Source organism: Chrysemys picta, chromosome 25 (genome assembly GCF_011386835.1).
Source record: "Chrysemys picta bellii isolate R12L10 chromosome 25, ASM1138683v2, whole genome shotgun sequence".
Lineage (NCBI taxonomy): Eukaryota > Metazoa > Chordata > Testudines > Emydidae > Chrysemys > Chrysemys picta.
Genome location: NC_088815.1, coordinates 4,159,037 through 4,176,043, shown reverse-complemented (window position 1 = coordinate 4,176,043; position 17,007 = coordinate 4,159,037). Strand labels below are relative to the sequence as shown.

Sequence of the window (17,007 nt, the reverse complement as noted above, 5' to 3'; positions counted from 1 at the left end):
GGAGCCAGGCGGCCGCACGTGGCCTGTGTGCGGAGCAGGCTTGAGCCTGCCCGGACCGTGAGACTGGCGGGGATCGAGGTCGGGGGGGTCCTGAGCCCCGGCCAGCCACGCCTGGTACAGAGAGCAGCTGGGCTCTCCACTCCCTGGGACTTGGGGGCCACCCGCCTGGGCTCGGCCAGCTGATCCCAGGACTCCAGGAGCTGGAGATGTCCCAGGGGCCCCCAATATCCCGGGCAAGTCACTGGAGCTGGCAACGCCGAAAGAGGAAATTCAGCTTTAAACGTACGCAGAAAACAACGTGGGTCTCCCTGCCAGCTGCGGGGGGTCGCTCTTATCATGGGGGGACTGTCACTCCATCCCTCCCCAACCCCTCCCTTAGCCCTGCTCCAACACCCCAGTCTCCTTTACCCGCCCTCTCTGCACCTTCATATCCCACTGCACCCCCATATCCCACTCTGTACTCACATTCCCTCTGCACCCTCACATTCCCCCCTTCAACCCCATATCCCCCCTGCACCCTCACATTCCCCCTTCACCCCCATATCCCCCTGCACCCTCATATCCCACTGCATCCCTGTATGTTTGTGTCCCTCCTGCATCCTCACATTCCCCTGCACCCTCATATCCCACTGCACCCTCACATTCCCTTCTGCCTTCAGCAATCTCCTGTCATCACCTCCCCCTACATTTTCCTGCCCAGCTCCCTAATCATGGAGGGCAGAGGATGGCCATCTTCCCTAAGGGCAGCCTGGCTTCAGTCCCATTGGAAATGATGGAAGTTCCCTGCAACTGGAACAGGGAAATGGCAGCCATCTTAACTGAGGGCAGGCTGTGGCTTTGGGCCTACTGAAAGTAAAGGGAACTGGCCACTTTGACTAAATGCATAATTCATGGAGTTTGACGGAGGAAATCAGGGGGTCATGAGAAACTTAAAATATTCCGACCCTCACAGTGATATTGCAGGAGCTGGTAGTTCTGAGCTCGTCTGGGTGATTTCTGTGCCCTCGGCACGTCTGTAAACTGTTGGCCAAACCTATGGTCTGTAGAAATACGTCCTGATTTTTCATCTGTAATCCTCATAGAAACAGTTTTATTACAAACAAATAACCAATAAGAAGTAGCCTGCGAGCTCTGTGGGGCAGGACTTCTCTGTTACTCTGTCTGAACCACTCACCCCAACAATCCCTGATCCGGATCGGGGCCTGTGAGCACTGCTGGATCAAGCCCAAGGTAGACGATCCAGGGCTCTAGGCATACTCCACATAGCGTACCCCCTGTGCATACTGCCAGAGCAGCCAGTTTCAGAGTTAAGGTTAATGGGGTAGTGCAAAGGTCCCCAAACCGTGGGGCGAACTGCCCCCCCATGGGGGCCTGGAGGAACATTCGCGGGAGTGGGGCAGGGAGGGAGCTCCACCCAGCCCTGCTCCAAGTCTGGGCCCCTGACCACGGTTCCGCACCTGGCCCCAGTCCTACCCCCAGCTAGGGTTGCCAAGCGTCCGGTTTTCAAACACCCGGTCGAAAAGGGACCCTGGCGGCTCCTGTCAGCACCGCCGAGTGGGCTGTTAAAAGTCCGATCAGCGGCACAGCGGGGGCCCAGAGCTAAGGCAGGTTCCCTGGCTCCGTGTGGCTCCCAGAAGTGGCCGCCAGGTCCCTGCAGCCCCTAGGCGCGTGGGCAGCCAGGGAAGCGCTGCACGCTGCCCCCGCCCTGAGTGCCAGCCCCGCAGCTCCCATTGGCCAGGAACTGTGCCCAATGGGAGCTGCAGAGGCGGAGCCTGCGGGCGCGAGGGCAGCGCGTGGAGTCTCCCTGGCCGCCCATGTGCCTAGGGGCTGCAGGGACCTGGTGACCGCTTCCTCGGCGCTGTGGTAAGTGCCGCTGGGCCTCCGCACTCTGAACCCACAGCCCTGAGCTCCCTCCTGCACTCCAAACCCCTCATCCCGGGCCCCACCCTGGAGCCCACACCCCCAGCCAGAGCCCTCACCCCCCTACTGCACCCCAACCCCCTGCCTCAGCCCAGTGAAAATGAGTGAGGGTGTGGGAGAGCGAGCAATGGAGGGGGGATGGAGCGAGCAGGGGATGGGGCCTTGGGGAAAGGGCGAGGCAGGGGTGTTCGGTTTTGTGCGATTAGAAAGTTGGCAACCGTATCCCAACTGTGGCCCCTTCTGTGGCGATGCGTGGGGACGAAATGGGGGGTCAAGTCTCCCCCAGATTGGCCTGCCGGTGGCGGGGAGGGAGAGGGGCTCCACCTTCTCTCCCTGCGCCTGCCTACCCCCTACCTTTGGCTAAATTGGCTGCTCTTCGGGGCAGCCGGGCGGGGAGGAGGACCGAGCTCCATCTGCCTGAGAGAGCCTGGCTGGGAGGCAGTGGCGGCCTGCTCCCTGCCTGGGCTCGGCTGCAGGGGGAGAGGGGACTCCAGCTCACTCAGCCGCTGTCGCTGCAGCAGGTCCCGGGCGAGAGGGCAGCCTGCTGCCGCCCCAGCTGCCAGGGACGGGCTGAGCGAGCCAGAAACATGCTGGGGGTGGGGAGAGGAGACTCTGGCTCGCTCAGGCTCTCAGGCAGACGCGGAGTGACACATGCACACCCCGCCAAGCCTGGGGCTGCCGCCCCACGTTACCTGCGGGTTCTGTCCTTCTCCCCCTGTGCCTCCTCCCTCCCCCAAGCAAATTCGACCCACTCTCCCTGGCAGCTGGGCAGGGAGCGGGACAGAGCCGCTCTGCCTGAGAGAGACAGAGGCCTTGTCTCCCCTCCCGCGGCCGCTGAGCCCAGGCAGGGAGCAGGCCGCCCTGCCTCCCAGCCAACCTCTCTCAGGCAGATGAGACTCTGTCCTGCTCCCTCCCCGCCCAGCGTCCAGGGAGAGCAGCCAATTTAGTCAGAGGTACTGGGGGTGGGGGCGCAGGGAGAGAAGGTAGAACCCCTCTTCCTCCCCACCCCCGGCAGGCCAATCTGGGGGAGCACTTAACCCCCTTCCCCCCCCATTCACCAGTGGTTTTCAACCTCATTTCATTTGTGGACCCCTAAAAACGTTTGAATGGGCATGCGTACCCCTTTGGAAATCTTAGAATCACAGAATCATAGCATTAGAAGGTACCGCAAGGATCATCTAGTCTAACCCCCTGCCAAGAGGCAGGATTTGTTGTGTCTAAGGCCCCAGCTACGCTGGCAAGTTTGTGCGCAGTAAAGCAGCTTTGAGCGCTGTAACTCCTGAGGTTACACACTGCCCAGCCACTTAGTGTGCGGAAACTGCGCAGATGCAGCGCTCTAAAAAACCCACCCTGACGAGAGGCGTAGAGCTTTCTGCGCCGGGACTACTGCACTGGAGTGCCAGTGTAGACACCGTGGTGATTACAGCGCTGCCATTGTCCTCCGGGACGTGTCCCACAATGCCTGTTCTCGCCTCTCTGGCCATCGGTTTGAACTCTACTGCCCTGCCCTCAGGTGACCAACCAGCAGCCCCACCCCGTACATTCCTTTGCAAATTTGAAAGTCCCCTTCCTGTTTGCTAGGTGATGCATGCAGTGGTCTCAGCCTATCTTTCCAAGTGGCCATGCCTGTTCCATGCACCAGGCGATCCCCCGCTTGGAGCAATGCCGAGCTGCTGGACCTCATCGGCATTTGGGGAGAGGAGGCTGTCCAGTCCCCACTGTGCTCCAGCCATAGGAATTATGATACCTCCTGACAGATTTGACGATTCATGACAGAAAGGGGCCATGACCGGGACACACTGCAGTGCAGGGTCAAAGTGAAGCAGCTGCGGAACACCTACCACAAGGCGTGGGAGGTAAATTGCCGCTCCGGTGCTGCGCCCACGAGTTGCCGGTTTTACAAAGAGCTGGACGCAATACTCGGTGGTGACCCTACTTCCACTGCAAAGGCCCCGGTGGATACTTCGTTGGCTCGCGTGCCAGTCGAGAGTGGACCGAGCCAGGAGAAGGCAATCTTGGACGAAGAGGGGGAGGGGAACCCAGAGTCAGAGGATGACTGAGAGGCCAGAGACGCATGCGGTCAGGAGCTCTTTTCTACCCCGGAGGAGCCTACCCAGTCACAGCAGTCGGATCTTGGCGAAGTGCAAACAGGAGAGCAGGCCCCTGGTAAGTGGATCTGATTTTGGGAATTGCTGAAGCGCGTTGTTGGGGGCAGGAGGGTTGCAGAAATCAGGCTTGTCTCCCACCTCATGCCTAGCCTGAGCAGTGGAACAGGCTGTTGATACACTCCCTCACGTCACGGGAATCTCCCTCAGAGATCTCCAGGAAACTCGCCTGGAAATACTGGGCAATCCGCTGCCGCAGGTTCCTCCGCAGAGCTGCTTTGTTTCTTGACCCATTAAGGGTAACTTTCCCGCACCACTGTGCCGTCACAGCGGGGGGACCATTGCTGCACACAGGCGAGCCGCATAGGGGCCAGGGCAGAAGCTGCAGGCTTGGAGAAGACCCTCCCTTGATTCCCTGCTCACCCTCAGCAGTGAGGTATCTTCCATAATGATCACATCCTGTGGGAAGTGCAGGGACAGGAATGATTATCAGGCCCCCCCACAGTGCTGGCTGTCCCCAAGAGCCACGTGCCCAGTGTACAGCAGGGTCCGGGAACAGTGATTTACCCTGCCCCTGCGGCTACTCACCATTTTGGGGGTCTTGTGGCTCATGTGTGCTTGCCTGGGGTCAGCCACTTAGTGACAAGTGTGAGAGTACTGGCTGTGTATTAAATCACTCAATCAGTGTTCTCTATGTTGCAAACAATACTGCTTCTGTAAAATGTTGCATTTAAACTTCACAGAGATGACCTTGGGAGCCCAGCCTCCCTCTTTGTTATCGGCAGCAGAACGGTTGTGAAGAATTAGAAAGTGGCCACGAAGAACTAAGGAGGACTTTCTGCGTGAGGTTATGATGCACTCCGCCGCCGAGAAAAAGGAATCAAAGGAGTGGCGGGACAGCAAAAAGAGGGAACAAAAGGAGAACGCGGCACATCAGAAAGAAGCCATGGAGTGGCTCTTAACAGTTATGGAGCGCCAAGCGGACACACTCCAGGCAATACTAGCTCTTCAAACCGAGCAGCTCCACGCCCGCCTCCCCTGCAGCCGCTGTCGTAAACTTCTTTCCCATGCGCCACACACACACACACACACACTCTCTCTCTCTCTCTCATCAACCTCCTGGCTCCATTCTCTACCTGCAGCATTCCACTCCTCCCTCCTCACGGTCCAGCAGTGGGGACTCCCACTGCACTCAACACCCATCCCTCTGCAGTTTGGCCCTGCTGAAGTACAGCAAAGGAGAAGGTTGGGGATGATCCCTGGACATACACAAATCTGTAACCGTCCCAGGACCCCTCCTCCTCCTCTTGAGACCTTCCATTCCGCCATCCCCCTCCCTGCTGAGGACTTTTTTTCATTTGACTCTTTCCTCTGGTTGTTGTCTTTCAATAAAAGAATTGTTTGTTTGAAATCAGTCTTTATTCTATTAAGTGAAAGCAAAAAGAGCACTGCAAAGCAACATATAACTATGTTAAGGCCCCTTCTTGCATCATGTGCACCAGTCACCTCCTAGCATTACAAGCACTGCAATCCCGAGCATAGCAACAAATATTAGTGGCTTTCAGCTTCAAATTGCTGCCTCAAGGCATCCTTGATCCTTACGGCCCCGCGCTGCGCCCCTCTAATAGCCCTGGTCTCTGACTGTTCAAACTAAGCCACCTGGCACTGAGCCCCTGAGTGAAGCTTTCACCCTTCCCTTCACATATATTATGGAGCGTACAGCATGCGGCTATAAGCACAGGAATATTGTCATCGGCCAAGTCCAGCTTCCCATACAGGCATCACCAGCGGGCTTTTAAACGGCCAAATGCACACTCCACAGTCATTCTGCACTTCCTCAGCCTGTTGTTGAACCGCTTCTTGCTGCTGTGAAGTTGCCCCATGTATGGCTTCATGGGCCACGGCATTAAGGGGTAGACAGGGCCTCCCAGGATCACAATGGGCATTTCGACTTCCCCTAGGGTGATCTTCTGGTCTGGGAAGAAAGTCCTGGTTTGCAGCTTCTTGAACAGGCCAGTGTTCCGAAAGATGCGTGCATCATGCACCTTTCCGGACCAGCCTGTGTTTAATGTCTGTGAAACGCCCACGGTGATTCACAAGCGACTGGAGAACCATTGAGAAATACCCCTTGTGATTAATGTACTCGATGGCTAGGTTGTCTGGTGCCAGAATTGGAATGTGTGCGCCATCTATCGCTCCTCCGCAGTTAGGGAAGCCCATTTGTGCAAAGCCAACCACAATGTCATGCACGTTGCCCAGAGTCACGGTCTTTCAGAGCAGGATGCAATTAATGGCCCTGCACACTTCCATCAACACGACTCCAACAGTCGACTTTCCCACTCCAAACTGCTTAGTGACCGATCGGTAGCAGTCTGGAGTAGCCAGCTTCCACAGTGCAATCGCCACACACTTCTCCAGTGACAGGGCAGCTCTCATTTTCATGTCCTTGCGTCGCAGGGCTGGGGCAAGCTCATCACACTGTCCCATGAATGTGGCTTTCCTCATCCGAAAGTTCTGCAGCCCAGACGTGCATGACGATGTGATCCCACCACTCAGTGTTTGCTTCCCGAGCCCAAAAGCGGCGTTCCACTATGGTCAGCACCTCCGTGAATGCCACAAGCCATCTCATGTCGTAGCTACTATGTGTGGCGAGATCAATGTCGAACTCCTCTTGCCTTTGTAGCTTAAGGAATAAATCCACTGCCACTCGTGACGTGTTGGTCAGTGTGAGCAGCATTCTGGTCAGCAGTTCGGGATCCATTCCTGCAGCCAGAAAGAGGCAGGGCAGGGTGCGCTGTACACAAACCGTTGAAAGATGGCACCAAATGCGGACGGAAGCACAGGGACTGCTGGGATGCGAAGCAATGCATCACGGGGTATTGGGACAGGACCCAGGATGCCCCACGACCCCTTCCGCCTTCCCACAAGTCTTAGCGGCAAAAGAGAAAGAGGTGCTCTGTGAGATAGCTGCCCAGAGTGCACTGCTCCGAATATCGCCGTGAGTGCCGCAAGTGTGATCATGCTATTGCACAGGCAGCTCTCAGCGTGAACACACAACAGTGGTTTTCCTTCGGCGCTCTCTGAGCAGCGCTGTAACTTTGCAAGTGTAGACGTGCCCTAAACCATCCAAGACAGGTGGCTTAGACATAGACTGGGGGTCCAAGGGGTCCACAGACCACAGGTTATAAACCACAGCTCTAGAGGTTCCCAAAGGCAGCCTCATAGCCTGAGAGCCTGAAAGTGAAAACTGACCACAGACCCAAGTGAAACGGACTAATCTGTTTTCACTGCCCAAGCCAAGAGAAAAGGAAATAAACAGCAAGCAGTGCAAAGTAAATTGTTTAATGTTCAGTTTTAATACTCTGAGCTGTTGTTATTAACACAGGAAAAGAAATGTATTTTCATTATAATGTTTAACTCACTGGCATTTGTGAAACAAAGGCAATGTAACAAAAGAATAACAATCTTATTAAAGTTGCTCCTGGAGGATCCCAAAGCTACATACAGCATCTGCCACTGCAGTTCACCACACAGCAGTTTAAGACGGGAAGTGAAGAAAAGAGCAGCTGTAGACCCCAAATTGTTATGCACATACTTAACTTTAAGCACAAATTGTTCCACTGAAGTTAACTGACCTGCTCACCTACTTAAGTGTGTACGGACATATTTGCTGGATCAGGGCCAGAGCCCTACTGATATGATGAATTCTTCAGCTGCTTCAAATGAGGGGAAACAATCCAATTGTGCATTAGGGCCCCGATTCTGGTCTCGGTGACCCTGATTTTACATTGATGCAATTGACTTTAGTAGAATTAGTCCCGATTCCCACCAGCGTAATGGAGATCAGACTCCAGCTCTGTGAACTACAGTAACATATTGCAATCTATGTGGCATGCTCTGATATGGGCGGTATGTAAAGGGGATGCTTTTAATAGTCTCAGCCTTAAGGTGGAAATACCGTACTGGTACCTAACCTACCTGGCTGCAACCACAGCTTCAAATCCCTGCTGCTTTGACTCAGCCCTTTATCCCTCCCGAGGCAGTCACATCTGTTTCTACACAATTTACTGCACGTGTCTGTGTCTTTCAGAGACCTTACAAAATTAGGTCCTATCTGCTCTGTTTGGGCATTGGAGATCCCCTGGCACCATTTGCAAAATTAACAGCTATACTTACCTACATGCCTCCAGCTTTCATCCAGACCACATCACACGATCCATTGTCTACAGCCAAGCTCTAAGATACAACCGCATTTGCTCCAATCCCTCAGACAGAGACAAACACCTACAGAATCTCTATCGTGCGTTCTTAAATCTGCAATACCCACGTGGTGAAGTGAAGAAACAGATTGACAGAGCCAGAAGAGTACTCAGAAGTCACCTACTACAAGACAGGCCCAACAAAGAAAGTAACAGAACGCCACTAGCTGTCACCTAGAGCCCCCAACTAAAACCTCTCCAGCGCATCATCAGGGATCTACAACCTATCCTGAAGGACGATCCCTCACTCTCACAGATCTTGGGGGACAGGCCAGTCCTCACCTACAGACGCCCCCCCCAACCTGAAGCAAATACTCACGAGCAACTACACACCACACAACAAAAACATCAACCCAAGAACCAAACCCTGCTACAAACCCCGGTGCCATCTCTGTCTACATATCTATTCAAGGGACACCATCATAGGACCTAACCACATCAGCCACACCATCCGGGGCTCGTTCACCTGCACATCTACCAATGTGATCTATGCCATCACGTGCCAGCAATGCTCCTCTGCCTTGTACATTGGCCAAACCGGACAGTCTCTACGCAAAAGAATGGACACAAATCTGACATCAGGAATCATAACATTCAAAAACCAGTAGAACACTTCAGTCTCTCTGGTCACTCAATAACAGACCTCAAAGTGGCAATTCTTCAACAATAAAACTTCAAAAACAGACTCCAACATGAAGCTGCAGAACTGGAATTAATTTGCAAACTGGATACCATTAGATTAGGCCTGAATAAAGACTGGGAGTGGTTGGGTCATTACAAAACCTAAACTTAATTTCTCCCTACTGTTATTCACACCTTCTTGTCAACTGTCTGTAATGGGCCACTCTCATTACCACTTCAAAAGTTGTTTTTCCTCCCTTGGTATCCTGATGTTAATTGATTTATATCATTAGACTGAACCCACACTTGGTAAAGCAACCCCCATCTTTTCATGTATTTATACCTGCTCCTGTATTTTTCACTTCATTCATCTGATGAAGTGGGTTCTAGCCCACGAAAGCTTATGCCCAAATAAATTTGTTAGTGTCTAAGGTGTCACAAGGATTCCTTGTTGTTTTTCCCCTCCTCCAAGTGCTTCAAAATGGATTTCTTTAGGACCTGCTGCATGGTTTTTCTGGGGACAGAGGTGAGGCTGACTGGTCTGTAGTTCCCTGGCTTCTCCTTCTTCCCTTTCTTAAAGATGGGCACTATATTTGCCTTTTTTCAATCGTCTGGGACCTCCCCCGATTGCTATGAGTTTTCAAAGATAATGGCCAACGGCTCTGAAATCACATCAGCCAACTCCCTCAGCACCCTCGGAGCATTGCATCCGGCCCCATGGACTTGTACATATCCAGCTTTTCTAAACGGTCCTTAACTTGTTCTTTCACCACTGAGGGCTGCTCACTTCCTCCCCATACTGTGTTGCCCAGTGCAGCAGTCTAGGAGCTGACCTTGTCTCTTTAGACTGAGGCAAAAAAAGCATTGAGTACTTCAGCTTTTTCCACATCATCTGTCACTAGGTTGCCTCCCCCATTCAGTAAGGGGCCCACGCATTCCCTGACCACCTTCTTGTTGCTAACATACCTGTAGAAACCCTTCTTGTTGCCCTTCACAAGCTTATCTCCCACCGGGTGAGTCTTCCTGAGAATGTTACAGACAGCCTGAGTGACGGCTGCTATGTCTCTACAAGGACATGTGACCAGACCACATAATGCTGGACTCCATCTTGGGATGTCAGTATTTTTTCACCAAGCTTTGGAACAAAGGGTTCCCGCCCTACGCTAAAGCTATATAAGGCAGGAAGTGACGTCATCTATGGTTCTTCACTCCTCACACAAGAAGACTCTGGGAAACACCTGAGGAACAAAGACTGAACTGGGTGAAGTGCTGGACCGAGGCTAAAGGGATTTCTAGCCTGTGAATGAGATACCTGGGGATTGCAAGCTGTAAAGTAAGTGCAGCTTGCCCCTTAAGATCCAGCAACCTGTTTGTATCATCTCTTAGGGTGAGAATCTACTAATTCATGTCCAATCTATCTAGTATATTAAGCGTAGTTTGCATTTTTTGTTTATCTGCTAGGTAATCTGCTTTGCTCTGTTTGCTATCCCGTATAATCACTTAAAACCTATCTTTTGCAGTTAAACTTGTTTTTGTTTTAATCTAAACCAGTGAGCTTTGACTGGAGTGCTTGGGGAAATCTCAGCTTGGTTACCACAAGTGTGCATTGTTCTCTTCACATTGAGGGAGAGGCAGATCGGGTATCAAAGCCATATACTAGCCAGGTTTGACCAGGGCAGGACGGTACTGCTCTGGGGTGCAGAGCTGGTGGTTAGAGAGCCTGTGTGTAACTGCAGCTGGGTGTGTCCCTACCTGTGTGAATGCTGGTGAAAATGCAGGCTGGAGGGCTTTGCAGCTTGTCACAGCAGTACAGTGTGAGAGGGAGCCCAGGCTGGTGGGTCAGGGAGCTCAGAGGTACCCCAATTCCAGGTGGCACCCCAGGGGAAACCTGTCACACAGTGTATCTAAAGCACTCATGGGACAGGCAGGGCTTTGAGGAGACTTTAGGGAGCCATTCACCCAGCCCCAAGAGAAGTCCTCTCACCTGCTGACGCAGGGCTGGCAGGTTTAAGTGGAGGGTTAAAGCCGCTGAACCATCGCTGCTGTGCGACAGCCAGGAGCCTGGGGAAGGAAGTAAAGTGCGGAGGGAGTGCTGGAGTTTTCCCCAAACTGAACATTCCAGAGATTCGTAGAGTTAAAAGCCAAAGGGACCATTAGCTCATCTGAACTCCTGTACGTCACAGGCCGTGGAATTCCCTGTTACCCCTACATTGAACCCACTCATCTGTATTAAGCTAAAGCATCTCTTCCAGAGAGGCATCCAGTTAAGGCTTCTTTGATTCAAAGGCAGTAAGTTCCCAGGTTCATAAAGAACTGGTCAGACTCCTGGATTCTTCCACCCTACGTAACGCAAGGGCCAGACTTTGCTAACCACATCACCGGCCATTCTAATAGCGTGCACTTCAGTAACTCAGCCAGAGCTAAGGGGCCTATTTCAGGAGTGGGCGGGTGAGGTTCTGTGGCCTGAAATATGCAGGACATGGGACTAGATGATCTTGATGGTTCTTTCTGACCTTCAAGTCTATGAGCAGACAAATATCCGGCCATGTTTTAAAAATCAAAAAGACTCCAATCCTGGAGGCTTAAGGCTTGGACTCAGTGGGTCTGTCCATGCAGGTAGGGTTAAGCATATGTGTAACTCTTTGCAGGCTCAGGGCCACAGATAGGCAGAATGCAGTTACCTACATTGGAATTTGTCTGGATTCTCAGGTTAACGCCCCTGCTACATCCACAGCCCTTCAGACACAGATATTGCTAAAGTCCCAAATTCTTGTTTTCAGATTGTAGGAGTAAAACACTAGATTTCCACAAAACAAGTGAGTTCTGGACAGCAGGCACAAGCGTGGGGGTATGGAAACGACTGATTCTATTAGTGTGTCCCCAGGATTGATGATGCTAGGCAGCGTGACTGGCAAAACGGGAGAGGGGTGTCAGCAGAAGCAGAACCACAGATGTGTGCGGCTAAACTCAGCCCTGATGCAAATGGGAGTCACTCTGCTGAAGGCAATGAAGTCGTACTCGCTGGAGCCCCAATTGAATCTGGACCATGATGTTGAGTTTGTTGTTATTTCCTTCATCCCGTGATTTCACCTGGAGGCAGCATCTCTGAAGAGGTTCCGCCATGCCAGGCAGATACCTTTGTGGAAAACCACAGACCTCCTAAAGCAGGGGTAGGCAACCTATGGCACATGTGCCGAAGGCGGCACACAAGCTGATTTTCAGTGGCACTCACACTGCCCGGGACCTGGCCATCGGTCCGGGGGGCTCTGCATTTTAATTTAATTTTCAATGAAGCTTCTTAAACATTTCAAAAACCTTACTTACTTTACATACATTAATAGTTTAGTTATATATTATAGACTTAGAGAAAGTGACCTTCTAAAAATGTTAAAATGTAAGACTGGCACGCGAAACCTTAAATCAGAGTGAATAAATGAAGACTCGGCACACCACTTCTGAAAGGTTGCCCACCCCTGTCCTAAAGTGACCCCAGGGATTTTCCCACCCACCACTGTCTCAGCTTCTGTGCTCCTGAAAGGGGCCAGCCTGGAGAGCTGCAATGACTCACCGAGACACCACGTGCACAGGCAGCCCCAGCACAGCTCTGCCAACGTTCCTCAGCATTAGCCAGGAACTTCAGCCTCAGGCTGGAAAGGTAATTCAGCCACCTGAGGGACGTGGAGGTAGTGCAGTCTAGTGGGTAGGGTGCTAGCTGGGAATCCTTGACTCCTGGATTCTTATCCCAGCTCTGCTGCTGGCCTCAGGCAAGTCACTTCCCCTCCCACCTTGTGTGCATCTTGCCTGTTCAGACAGTGAGCTCATCAGGGCAGGGACTGGCATCTCTGGGTCAGGACCCAGCACAATGGGGCCCTGTCCTCGGCTGGGGCCTCCAGATGCTATTGTGAATCAGACAATAGTACCTATTCCATCCTTTGGCCTTTCTGCTGATGTGTTTCTGGAGCACCCATCACCGCGGCATCTAGGCACTTGCTGCTGAGGCTGCCCATGCAGGTGACACTGTGCCAACAGTAACAGTAGCACTGGGTGAAGGACACCTGTCTGCTGAACCGAGATCCACCCACCTTTTCCCACAGGCCACTGAGAACTCATCAGCTGGTAACTCACTGACTGCCAGCCTGCAGCCTAGGCTGGTTTCATACCAGGGACCAAGACATGACAGGCTCTGTGTCCCTTTTCCAATCGCCCTGAGCTACTGAGCCTTATTTATTCGTAAAGAAAGCAAAAAAAATATGCACTGCTCTTTTTGTCCAAACCTAGACCCCCTGTTTTATTTACATCTCACAGACCACGACACAAGATCGTCTAAACCCTGGCAGATTACAAAGGCATGAAATCCATCCCATTGCCTGACAGCACCAAGGCAAAGACTGCTTTAGCAAACACGGCCGACCTCCTCTGGACTGGAACTGGTGGCTGAGCTGGGAAGGGCTGACTCCTTACCAATCCCCCAAGCCACCTTTATTCCACGGAAAAGGCTTTGCAGTATGTGACAGCGCGCAGTCCCCATTCAGTAGCCTTTGATTGCTGGGGCAACGTTAGGTGTACTAGAGTTACTGAAAGTTTGAGAGCTGGAGAGCATGCGGCATTGCTTTGTAGCAATCAGCCTTCTCCGTAGCTTTCAAAGTATTCACACATCAGCTCTCGCACTTCCTCGGCGCTGCTGTCGTCCATGGACATGGGCGCAGGCTGGCAGGGCTTTGAGAACTCGGCGGGCTCTATCACCTCTAGCCACTCCTCATTGAAGGGGCTGTCATGGGCCTCACACACGTTGTGCAGGGTGCAACAGGCGAGTATGACCGTGGGCAGCAGGTCCAGGCTGCAGTCGTCACATTTCAGGAGGAACTGCCACCGGGCCTTGAGGCGCAGGAAGGCATTCTCGATCACGCTGTGGGCTCGCTTCAGGCGATAGTTGAACTGGAGCTGCTGTGGGGTGAGGGTGCCGTCTTCTGGGTAAGGCTTGAGGATCCATTCCCGCAGCGGGTAAGAGGCATCTCCCAACAGGACGTACTTTTGTGCCCTCCCCATGAAATGTTTCAGAGGGGTTGGGAAGAGGCGGCCCTCCCTGGCTAACACCCACAAGCTGGAGTTTTCCAGGACGGTGCTGTTCTCCATGCTGCCAGGGAAGCCGGCGCAGATGTCCCAGAACTGACCCAGCCCATCCACCGTCGCCTGCGTGAGGACAGAATGCCAGCCCTGGCTGTTGCAGTAGTCGGCACCGAGGTGCGCAGGGGCGTGGATGGGGACATGGAGGCTGTCCAAGGCACCGATGCAGTGTGGGAATCCCCAGCGGGCACTGAAGATCCGCACCATGTTCTCCAGCTCCTGCTCGCTGGGCAGCCGGAGGTAGAGCGGCTTCAGCAGCAGCACAATGGCATAGCTGACCTCCTTGACGCAGTTCTGCACAGTGGAGGGACCCACCCCAAAGAGGGGGCTGATTGTCTGGTACTCGACATTGGTGGCCAGGTGCCAAATGGCCACGGCTACCCGCTGCTCCAGAGGCAGCACTGGTTGGGGCTGGGTACTCGGGTGGGACAGCTTGGGTCGCAGCTGGTTGCAGACATAGAAGAACGTCTCCTTGGACATTCGGAATTTCTCCAGCCAGTCCCGAGGCTGGAAGTCTTTCAGGACCACCCGTTCCCACCAGTCAGCGTTCCGGAAGCTGGGCCATGCGCGTGGGTGGAAGTAACAGCTGGATCTCCTTCGACGGGCAATCAGGAGCTGAAATTGGACAATTCCAGGCATGAGGCAGCATTTCCTTCTAGACATGTAGGACACTGCTCGGCACTTCTACAGCCCTGCATCTCCAAACAACCAACGTGCTGCACAGACAATCCACTGGGGATTGGGTCAGCATCATCCTTATTGGACACAGGGGGAAAACTGACACAAAAAGGTGTTAAGTGACTTGCCCAAGGCCACCCAGTTAGTCACTGAGTTGGCTTTGGAGCTCAGTCATCCCTGGCACTCAGCCCAGCCCCCTGCATCAGGCTGTCTACATGAATGCCAAGCTAATACTGAATGGAATGAGTGTCTGGCCTAGTGGGTGGTGCATTGGTCTGGGACTCAGGACACCTGGGTTCTCTTCCTGGGTCTACCACTGACCTACTGGGTGACTTTGAGCAAGTCATTTTGCCGATTGGTGCCTCAGTTTCCCCACCTGTAAAATGAGGACGATACTGATCTCCTTTGTAAAGCACTTTGAGATCTATGGATGAGACGTGCTAGATAAGAGTGGGGTATTATTACAGCCTATACCAACTTTCACCCAATGAGTGTCGAAAGCCTATGAGATATTATACATACCCTGCCTCTTGAGTAACTCCCTTAGCCCTGCCCCCTTTGGGATGCACCACAGCCGCTGTTTACCAGCACACAGCAATAATACACACAGGTGAGGCCAGGGTGTGAAACACAACACTGCAGCCAACTGAGAGCTCTAGGCTGGCAGAATGTCATCGCTACAGCTGGGTGATGCTTGGAATTTCTCTTCTGCAGAAAATTCGAAAACATTTCATTCCGAATGGGGCTGAAAAGTCAAAGTGGCCCACAAAACGAACTTTCTGGGGCAAAAGCCCATTTCAGGTCAATTGCAATGTTCCAATTTCAACTTTTCCCACATTTTGTACCTTTTATTTTTGTTTTAACATTCAGGTTTAATCATTATTTTTAAATTGGATGATAAAACAAAACAATCATTGGTGATAGGGTGACCAGACAGCAAGTGTGAAAAATCGGGACAGGGGGTGGGGGGTAATAGGAGCCTATATAAGAAAAAGACCCAACAATTAGGACTGTCCCTATAAAATTGGGACATCTGGTCACCCTCATTGGTGATTGGTATGTTGGTTGGGTTGGTTTGCTCGTTGACGGTAACCAGCATTAGACCTGGCCTTTCCAACTGACAGCTGGGTTGGTGATTAGTAACAAAGGAGACAGAAAGTCTTTATTCAGCCCCATGGTCCTGGCTGAGTTTATGGATGGGAATGAAAGGAGAATTAAAGTAGACTATAACAATGAAGGGGCTTTATTTTGCCTGCAGTGGTTGGTCCCCTCAGCCCAAGATTTCTAGCTGGGGGTGGGGGTTTAAAAGTGTTAAATTATTACCCCCCTCCCAGCTTTTCCTCCATTCTCCCTGTGCCCGCTCTGCACCCCCATTTCCTTGCTCATAGCTTCGTACTCCCTGTCCCCCCCACTTCCACCCCCAATCCTTGTACAGCCCCTGGCCTGTTCTCCTTCCACCCCCCAGGGCCTGTCCGCGTGATCGGTCCAGCACTCAGTGCGAGCCCCGCCCCCCGCGCCAGATGCTGCACACCTGGATTCTCCCTGTTGCCGCGGGGCCCTGCGCCCTGGCACCCCGTCCCCGTCCCTCCGCCCAGGGGTTACCGTCATCAGCCGCTTCTGCCGCTGCGTGTAGTACTGCCGGAGCCAGGCTGCCCGCTGCGCCTCGTCCCCCCGGGCAGCCATCTCCCGCTGGGGGCCGGCCCTCCTTTTCCTCCCCAGGTACAACAGCAGCACCAACGACTCCTGCATTTTCAAATTCAGAGCCCGACCTCCGCAGGAAGTGAACTGGCGGAGCGGCTTGCGGGGTCACAGCGCCGGCGAGGGAAGGAAAAGGTGTCTCGCAAGCTGAGCTCCATCTGCTGGTTCTCGGTCACAGCCACCTCCCAGGGACCCGGGCAGCGCCGGCAGAAAGTCAAGGGACACTGTTCAGACACAAGGACTTTCCTTGCCTGGGCCCCTAGTCAGTTTCCCCTTCTGGTTTTCAGACACTCCGCTGCAATGTTGGGGTTGCAAAGGCTGCAGGGAAGTTGATTCCCCCCCCCCCCCATGTACAGACAAATATTTCTCCGGATGCTCCTTGGTAAATATATATTTACAAAACCTAACTGGAGGCCTGAGCTCTCTGACTGCTCCCAGTTTAACATGGAGGCGATTTGTTTTTAAAAATCTTAGGGCTGGAGAGATGGACTTTGCAAGGCCTCTCCCAGCACAGAAGCGAGAGCTCAGTTGTAAAGCACACTGGGGGGTTGCTCCTGGACCAGCTAGATGCAGACAGACCCTGTGGTTCTCTCTGACTTCCA

The 17,007-nt window shown here is 53.0% G+C and overlaps 1 protein-coding gene and 1 long non-coding RNA gene across 2 annotated transcripts; one reads left to right on the top strand and one right to left on the bottom strand.

The window, feature by feature from the left end:
* Positions 1–37: 37 nt before the first annotated feature.
* LOC122172289 (uncharacterized) lies at positions 38–5,436 on the top strand. The gene is made up of 3 exons (XR_006172443.2): positions 38–282; positions 3,502–4,086; positions 4,769–5,436. It is a non-coding gene; the product is annotated as an uncharacterized LOC122172289 (long non-coding RNA).
* A 7,730-nt stretch (positions 5,437–13,166) lies between these two features.
* On the bottom strand, positions 13,167–16,998 carry LOC101937316 (uncharacterized). The gene is made up of 2 exons (XM_005283815.4): positions 16,310–16,998; positions 13,167–14,644 (listed from the first exon to the last, which is right to left on the bottom strand). The coding sequence occupies exons 1-2, from the start codon at positions 16,454–16,456 to the stop codon at positions 13,526–13,528; spliced, it is 1,266 nt and encodes a 421-aa protein (XP_005283872.1). The 5' UTR covers positions 16,457–16,998; the 3' UTR covers positions 13,167–13,525.
* Positions 16,999–17,007: the final 9 nt, after the last annotated feature.

Coding starts and splice junctions, on each gene's coding strand:
- LOC101937316 (XM_005283815.4), bottom strand. CDS start 16,456: ATGCAGGAGTCGTTGGTGCTGCTGTTGTACCTGGGGAGGAAAAGGAGG. Junction 14,645..16,309: donor GGCAGAAGCGGCTGATGACG/GTAACCCCTGGG, acceptor GTCCAATTTCAG/CTCCTGATTGCCCGTCGAAG.